Raw genomic sequence first — 9122 nt, 5'->3', positions numbered from 1 at the left:
GGAATGGGAGGCGGCAAGAGAGAGTATATATTCAGGACCTGACCATCCAGGGCACAAAGGCTGACAGGCTGCCTGCCCGCCTCACCTTCCTCCAGGATCACAGGTAAGCGCTTCCAGACACTCTGCCTGACTGCATGCCTGCTTTCTGAAAATAATGACTATGTTTTTTTTTATCATGCATCTATTTCTTTCGGTATGATGGTACGTTACTTATTCTGCCAAAGCAAAAGTGAAAATACTTGTCTCCTGATTTCATCCTGAGGGAATTTATTTATCTCCAAAAAAACTAAATGCTCCTTTGGGAGCTCAGGTGATCAGGGGTAGGAGGTCTGGCACCCACAGATCCCTCAGGAAGAGGCAGGAATACACCTAATGGGAGACAGCTGGCTGTTACCACATCAGTCCTGGCTTTGGTATCTGTTATAATGCATTGTCTACCCAGTCTTAGAGCCAGTAAGAAATAGACGATAAAGATATTTTATTAGGTTTTCACAAAGGATTTCTTTAAATACTAATTTCAATAATCTAGGTATGAAATATATGCATGTACATTGAAAAAGGCTTTAAAAGTAAAGGGAAGGAAGCTATCCATGTCAGAATCCGACAATCCACACAGAAAACATTTCTTTTCAGAAAATCTTATTACACACTAAACTTCCCTTCAGTAAAGTCATTATAAAATGAATCTGATGCTTTTCCAGGAGTTCCAGACCAAGGCCAGCCACCATGAGTTCACTCAGTGAAGCAAACACCCACTTTGCAGTCGAGCTGTTTAAACAGATCAGAGGATCAAAGGAGGAAAATATCTTCTATTCCCCTTTCAATATCATGTCAGCCTTAGCTATGACTTCCTTAGGGGCCAAAGGACACACGGCATCAGAAATTGAGAAGGTAGGTGGCAGCTTCCTCTATGTTGAATGTTTGCACTGGTTTCTGTGTTGGCTGGTGTACAGAATACCATAGGTCTGGCTGTCCTCAGGGGTAGCACAGGAAGCTGTAGGCATCCCCGTGACTGGGTGGGCACAGAGCTGTGGGGGCATACACTCTGCCCCAGTGCTCCGCCCCACCTCTTCCCTGTGCCCAGACTTCCTTTGGGAGCTGGGATGAACCCTACAAGTGCCCAAAGACCAGAGGTAAGGTTTAAATGGTGAGTTCAGGTAGAAGTGATTCACTGACTAAAATCCATGGGAGACATCTTCCCATGTTTCCTCAGCAACGAATGAAAAGTGAATCAGGATACTCTGAAGTGGCTGCTGATCAATCAGCGTTGTGTTTTTCACACACAGGCTGTGTTTCTTAAGGAGCAAATGCTTGGACAGAACATTTCTTTGTTCTTTTATTTTGTTTCTTTGGGGTTTGCTTTCTTTTTTTTTTTTTTTTATTCGTTTGGTATTTTGTTTTGTTCATTTATTTGAATTGTTCTTTTTCATTCTTTCTCTTCTTTCTTCCTTCCTTCATTTCTTTTTTTATTTACTCTGGTATATATAGACTTTTTAAGTAAAGTTTCCCTCTTCTCCTTTCTCCTCCAGGTACTTCACTTTAATGAAATCACAGGAAACACAACAGGAGGAACTACAAGAGATGCCGTGAGTCACAGAACTTTGGATCTAGAAGGAGATCACATATCCATGAGGGTCGTAGTTTAAACTGGGAACTTCAGATAAACTGGGAACAATAAATTTGGGGGGGCGGGAATCAGGCAAAATTGATTCGACAGAGTGTTTCTCATTTCATATTACATACTTATTTCATATATTTGTTTTCTTGAGCAAGGGCTCTGAAACCCAAAGGTTAGGTTCACGTTCCTGCTCTGCTGTTCAGGAATGAGGAACCTGGCAAAATAACACTGTCCTGAGGCACAGTGACATCATCTCCATTAACTAGGGGCAATAAAACTCTACTGCTATACATGCAAATACAGGTAAAATAGGACAGCAGTGCCAGGATAAGGGAGACCCTGATAATGTGATGCATTATTATTATTATAGAATAAAAATAAGTATAGGACTCACAATATGTTGTGAAAATTATGCAATTTTAATTTAAGTCATAATTTAGATTAAGAGCAATAAGCATATGAACAAGTATGTTTTGGAAAATGATTGAGAGTTATGGTTTATACTCTAAATGGTACAAAACGCTCAGCTCCCAAGTGGAAGGTTCTGGATGCAGACAGGCCTGAGTTGAAAAACTGACTCTATCTCCTTGGAGAAGTTCCTTAGTTCTCAGAGCTAGAGATGCTGATGTGAAGCTGTTCCCTGAGTACCAGGCACACACTGTGCCTGTTTCCAGTGTGAGCATCAGGAGTGACCAGCCTTAGGTCACAGTCAAAGGGTCTAAGCAGGTAACCCCACCAAGGAGCTTGACACAGCATTTTATCATAATACAGAAAAATGTACAAGTTTGATGTTCTCAACAGTTGCTGACTGTTAGACAAGCACTATGGGACTAGCCCTCAAGGAGCTTAAGTTTAGCTGGGAAGCCAACCCAAACCATCTGAAACAATTCACATACAACCCAACAGTGGAATGCTGCTGCATCTCCAGTTGAGAAGAGGAAAGTTTCAAATATGTTAGAGCAGGAAGGAAGAATTTCCTGGAAGATCAAATGTAAGGATGATAAAGGATATTTGAGGCAAAATACACCAAATGGGGAAACAACAACAAACGTCATCTGTGGGGACACCAGACTCTAGGTACGGATCTAACAGACCTGTGGCGGGGGCGGCGGGGGGGGGGTGGGCGGGAGCATTTACATGCAATGAGAATCCAGTGAGCTCACTTTCTGGTGTTTTGAAGGTTCAAAACTCAGGAAATGTTCATCGTCAATTTCAAAACCTTCTGACTGAGATAAAGAAACCCAGTGATGCCTACCAGCTAAAGGTCGCCAACAGGCTCTATGGAGAAAAGAGCATTGTGTTTCTTCAGGTAAGTTTCATGGCCTCTCACGCCTTTAGTCTGCATCCTGGGTCCTCTGTCCCCATCTCCTAATGGGGGAGGGGGAGGCAGAGGAGCCTCCCTGACCACACCCCACCCACTGGAGTGTCCTGACAGCCCACCAGGGCACTGGGATTAGGGACTGTACTATGCACTCAATGTGGTCATGACTGAACACAATTGACTTCGGGAATACCTTTGTAGTTGCTGATAAACTACTCTTCATTCCTCCTTTCTTCCCTCCCCTGTCATAGGAATACATAGATAACGTGAAGAAATTTTACCTGGCCAGTGTGGAATCTGCTGATTTTGTCCATGCTGCAGAAGAAAGTCGAAAGATGATTAATTCCTGGGTGGAAAGTCAAACTAATGGTAGGTTATGAGAGAGTCACTCATTAAAAATTACTGTTGAGTCCTTGCCCTGTGTGAACACTGGGCTGGACCCTGCAGGGGTGCCAGGAGCAGGGGTGAGATGAGATTGCAGAGGATGGAGAAGGGCACTGCAGAGAGTCAAATGGTCCATGTCAATGTAGAGAGAAAGAGGGGAGCCCAGGAGGGATCCCAGGACCAGCTCCCTGGAAACTCAGCTGAGTCTGTGGATGACAGTGTCTTTGTGGGTGCCACATCTCTACTCAAACTTCAGATTGATTCTAATCTTTTTCTTTAAATAAGAGGTTTATCTTCTGAATTATCATCCATAAGGGAAAATATTAAAAGGTTTCCCTTATCTTTCGCTAATTAGGAAAGGACTAGCTCTCCTCCAAACCACCCTTCTTGCCACCTGCAGCAGGAGCTGCCTAGCCCACCTCCTCACCCCTCACCCTGCAGGGGTGGTCACAGTGTCCTCCCCAACCACAGCAGGTGCTGGACAATATCTCCATCCTATGAACCATGTCCTCCCTTCCATCCTAAATACAGGCCAAACCTAAACAATTCAAAGAGGAGAATGAAGCTGAAGACACCCAGGAAATGGTGTCTGAGCACATGTTTTAGATTTTAGCCTTCAGGTCATTTGTCCTAAAGAACATTCAAGCCCATTTCCTCTGAGCAGTGAGTTCGTTTGAAATAATAGAAAACAAAGAAGAAAGTGAAGAAGAAAATAATAGAAGGAAGGACGGAGGAAGCAAAAGAGGGAGGGAGCTATTGAGGGGGCAGGGAGGGAGGGAGGAAGCTGACCGGTGGAAGGATCAGCTGAAATCTGTTCATCAGAATGCAGTGTGAGATGACCAATGTCCCCACAGACAGAGACTGAACACTTTCCCAAGCAGAGGAAGGGGGTCTCTATGAGGGCGGCTCCATCAGGCTGCTACCAGGACAAAGGTTCAGGCTCTCAGTCCCTCATGTGCTGACTTGTGTGGATATTGAATCATCAGGTGTAACTTTCAAAGCATCTTCCTGACAAACCCCTTGTGCCTTTCGTGACAGACCTTTGATTTTCTTTCTTTGACAGAAAAGATCAAGGATCTGTTTCCAAAAGACTCTATTGACAGCTCTACCGTTCTGGTTCTGGTGACCGCGATCTATTTCAAGGGGCAGTGGCACCAGAAATTTAAGACGGAAAATACTGTGGAGGAAAAATTTTGGCTGAACAAGGTATTGTCTATGATTTATGTATATAACATAACATAGCTACACACTCAGTGTGAAAATTAAATACATAGTAATTAATATATAACTGCAGGTAGAAGATAGAATTTGTCAAGGTTTATTTTCTGGTCTTTCTTTTTTTACTTTAGTTAGTTGGCATTTGTTAAAGAAACTCTAGTCTCTAAATCACAGTTTTCCCAGATCATCTCTTAGAAGGAGGATGTGCTTGGTACCTCAATAATATTCTTTTTTGACTTATGCTCACTTTACATCTTTGTCACATGAATTTACTGCAGGAAACAAGCAAATCTGTGCAAATGATGAAACAAACCGATTTTCTCAACTTCACCTCACTGGTGGACATGAAAGTCAAGATCCTGGAAATACCGTACAAATGCAAAGAGCTAAGCATGGTTGTGCTGCTACCTGATGAAGTAGATGGTCTGCAGAAGGTAAAGCCTGGTACCTCCACAACTTCATACTGTTGCTTACATTCCTAATGATACAGGGCTTGTATGGGCTGCTCATAGATTGCTGGTAGTGGCTGGCAGAGCTCAAGCACAGAACAAAAAAATAAAATCAATATCTTAAGTATCAGTATGATATGAAGAGTATATCTGTACATCACAGGTCACACTAGTATTCTGATGAAACTATGCAATGTCAGTTCACAGAAAAATATACACAGGTACACGTGTAAGTAATTTGCAATCATAAGAACCTCTGATATATTCCAGGCCATTCATTTGAAGACAAGGAAATTAACATTCATATGTAAGTGACACATGGAAATATTTGCAAGTTCACTCACAGAAAAACAAGGAAATTATCACAACAAAGGTTATACAGTGCCCATAATTCACAGTGGTTTTATGCACTGTGGGCAAATAGATCTTGACGCTTATTTTTTAATTTTAAACTATTCTGACTCTAGGAGCTCAAAAGTCATTCAAAACCTCATTGCTAGGAGTTGAAAAAAATGGGGGGGATCATAGGATTTTCCTCTTAGCATTGTTATAATAAAGTTAATATGTAAAAACACCAGTAACAATATCTGGCAAAAGCAGACATTCCATAAGAGTCCATCTGCAATTACCGTAACAGCCAATGAAGAAGCAGAAGTGGCCTTAAACTTGCCACACTCCAAATATATGTTTTAACACGGGGAATTGGAAATCCTCAAGGAAAGTGATGTGGCAATAAATGTGAAGGGTCATCAGAATCTTCCTGCGCCAGGTTGAAATTCCCCGTTATCTCTGACATCAGGATTCTGAGTCCTAGGATTTTATCCTATAACAACAATTCCAAACAAGGGATAACTTTTTAAGAAGTGGCTCAAAACAATGAAAAATTTTAAATATGAAACAGTGGTACATGTTTGTATTACCTTAGCTTAGGTTAGAGACTGACAGGCAGTGATTGCTTGAAAGATATTAACTAAATAAAGATACATACACTGAGTACCCATTTAAGTGTACTCTTATGTAACAGCATAAACTTGACTCAAGAAATATATATCTATATGCAAGAGGTTACAAACAGATCAAGCAAGAAAAAGGTATAAAAGTAGGATGTACATGGTCAGTGCACTGTGTAAAAATTTACAGGCAGAAGAACAAGAGAAGTCTGTTTGAAAGTGAAGCAGGTCATAGATAACAAGAATAAGAAGTGGATGGTTCATCATCTACAAATAATTTTATCTAACGATTCTGTTGTTGCATATATGTGTGCATATAGGTACATGGATACATTTCTGTAGATATGTATACATAGGCATAGATTAGTATTGTGTACATATATACATAAAAAGAGCAGAGTCATGAATATATAAGAACACATTTGATCATATAATATATATTCAGGACTCTGTTATTTTTGCCTGCTCACATAAAACCTAAGAAACAATCTCCTGTATTTATGTCTACTCTTAAAGTTTTCCCACACATTTCAATCCAGTGTTGGGGGGCTCAGTGTCCACTGAGAATCCTGCCACTTGTTCCCTTTTCCGTTGTTACAGCTTGAAGATCAGCTCACTGCTGAGAAGTTAATAGAGTGGACGAGCCCACAGAATATGAAGGAGGGACTCGTGGATTTACACCTACCTCGGTTCAAAGTGGAAGCGAGCTACAGCCTCAATGACCCGCTGAGAGCCCTGGGGATGGTGGCCGCCTTCAGTGACCAGGAAGCCGACGTCTCAGGCATGAGCAGCGCAGGTGGCCTGGTGGTGTCAAATGTCATCCACAAGTCCTATGTGGAGGTGAATGAGGAGGGCACGGAGGCTGCAGCTGCAACAGGCATAAGCATTGGTATCACATCATTACCACATTATGAGAGTTTCCACTGTGACCACCCTTTCCTCTTCTTCATCAAGCACAACAAGACCAACACCATCCTCTTCTACGGCAGAGTCTCTGCCCCTGAAGTGTGATTAGCCGGCGGCTACACTCAGGGACATTCCCAGAGTTGTTCCCGAGCACTGATTGCTGGAAGTAACAGGTTCTCCTGATTCATTTTCCTTTCCAACCTCATAGTCATCACTAAGAATGTGTTGGTTGAAACACCATGTCTGTCTGTCTCTCCTTCTACAAACACATGTAATCCTACTCTATCTCTCCATGATAACTCCTCTTTGGACAAAATGTTCACTATATTTTAAAAGGTTATTTCAACACTCTATCTTCTGCTAAGTTTGAAATATCATACCTCCTATTTCAAACTTATATCCACTATTCCAACCTATTCACCTAGACACCCACATTAATTTGAATTTAGGTGAATTTAGGGACCCTTACTTCTCTAAATTTCTTGATTTCTTGAAGTGCATTATCAATAAAACAACAATTTGTTCATCTCATTTGTTGCTTTTCCTTTTTTTTAAATTTTCAACAAAGTGCAAGTGACCCACCACATATAGGGGAGATAATTTGGAGATGTATTATCATCATAAAAATTCAAAATAGAGCATGATGAGGTTGAAGAGGTGGGCAGTTACTAGAACATGACATGCTTTGTAACCCATGTTTAGAATTTAATACAGCAGTCTAGAACTCAGAAATGGGTTATGAACTGATAAGTAAGAGAGATGATACAAATTTTTTAGATACTGAGAGAAATATGGTAATTGTAGCTAACGGTAAAGATGGGATCCTACTGGGAGAAAATAAAGTGAGAAGAAAGGAGGGCCAAGATATGACCCTGGAGTACACCAATATATAAATGTCAAGTACTGACAATTTTTATTTCCTAAAACATAACTTTTCTTAGGGCAGGGGGAATCTTTTGGAGGTGACGTATATGTTTAATACATTAATTGGTGTGATGGTTTCACAGATGCCTACTCATCCCAAAACTCCTGAAGTTGTGTACATTAGATATGCACAACACTTTCTACATCAATAACACATCAATAAAGATATTTTTGAATGTAAAGTAATAAATATCAGTATGTTGTTTGGTTTAAAATATAACAATAAAGATAATAGAAGTTTAACAAAGAATATCATGTACATACAAAATACCTCCCACCAGGATACCACCTCATCTCCATTGTTTTGGCCAAAGTTAAAATTGTCTGGTCATACCCCTCATGGAGAGAAATTGGATCAACTAGATCTCCCGCACTGCTGGGGGAATTCAAAAGCTGCGACCACTTCAGACAACAGTCTTGCAATTTTATCTGTTCCATTTTTATTAACATATCATTGACCCATCACATTGAGTAAGTTGAAGGTGTACAATGTGTGGATTTGATACAATTATTTTCTGCCAAATGATCACCACCACAGCTTGCACTGACACCTTCTGTCACATCTCAACATTGCCATTTCCTATTTGTGAGCTGTTTTTCTCAAGGAGAGCTGTCTCCTTGTTGACCTCTGAGGGGGAGTGGAGCCTGGGGTCTCTGACAACGCCACTTGGGTGATGTCCCTCAAGAAAACTGTAAATCTCCATGGCTGAGCAATGCACTTCTCCAGAAGTCTTCGTCAAGTGTGCAAAGAGACACGCATCGGTAATTTTTCATAAAGTTAAATGTATACTGACCATACGATCCAGGAATTGCATACCTTGTTCTACTTGAGAGATGTGAATACATGCGCCACAGAAGGACTAGTATGTTCGTCAAAGCCTTATTCATTACAACCAAAAGCTGGCAAAACCTCAAATTTTTAACTGCTGGTGAATGACAATACAAACAAAAAAAAATAGTACTTAGAGATAAAAAGGATGAAACTACTGATTCCTGCAGCAACATGGGTAAAAATCCCACACGCTATGCTGTGCAAAAAAGAAGCTGACCAGAAAATGTACATGTTATATAATTCCACTTATATGACAATTTTATGTGACGAGTAAATGTAGTTACATCTCAATACAAAAGAGACCTTTGAAATACTTGGAGCAATATCATCATGGCAAATAAGAACAAAAAATACAAAAATTTAATAAATAATTATTACACATGAGAGCTAACATTTTATTGAAGCACCATCTCTTAAGGAGATGGAACAGAGCAGAATGTCTCTGTGCTTTCTCACTTAAGATAAAGATGGATACTGCCAAACACTCATTGGTTCTGCATCTAACATAGCATCTTGCACT

The 9122-nt window shown here is 40.7% G+C and overlaps 1 protein-coding gene across 1 annotated transcript; it reads left to right on the top strand.

Moving 5' to 3' along the window:
* The first annotated feature begins 711 nt into the window (after window positions 1-711).
* On the top strand, window positions 712-6951 carry LOC130831429 (serpin B3-like). Its single transcript, XM_057699554.1, has 7 exons — window positions 712-891; window positions 1530-1586; window positions 2799-2927; window positions 3191-3308; window positions 4387-4529; window positions 4820-4975; window positions 6541-6951. The coding sequence occupies exons 1-7, from the start codon at window positions 727-729 to the stop codon at window positions 6949-6951; spliced, it is 1179 nt and encodes a 392-aa protein (XP_057555537.1). The 5' UTR covers window positions 712-726.
* The last annotated feature ends 2171 nt before the right edge of the window (window positions 6952-9122 follow it).

The sequence above is a fragment of the Hippopotamus amphibius genome, chromosome 11 (assembly GCF_030028045.1).
Source record: "Hippopotamus amphibius kiboko isolate mHipAmp2 chromosome 11, mHipAmp2.hap2, whole genome shotgun sequence".
Lineage (NCBI taxonomy): Eukaryota > Metazoa > Chordata > Mammalia > Artiodactyla > Hippopotamidae > Hippopotamus > Hippopotamus amphibius.
The sequence above is the reverse complement of the archived record's forward strand: the minus strand, read 5'-3'. Positions and strand labels throughout refer to the sequence as shown.

What these genes read in the sequence shown, in the direction of transcription:
- LOC130831429 (XM_057699554.1), top strand. Translation starts at nt 727, where the DNA reads ATGAGTTCACTCAGTGAAGCAAACACCCACTTTGCAGTCGAGCTGTTT. An exon ending in AGAGCATTGTGTTTCTTCAG is followed by an intron (nt 2,928 to 3,190) that starts GTAAGTTTCATG and finishes CCCCTGTCATAG; the next exon opens with GAATACATAGATAACGTGAA. An exon ending in GGTGGAAAGTCAAACTAATG is followed by an intron (nt 3,309 to 4,386) that starts GTAGGTTATGAG and finishes TTTCTTTGACAG; the next exon opens with AAAAGATCAAGGATCTGTTT.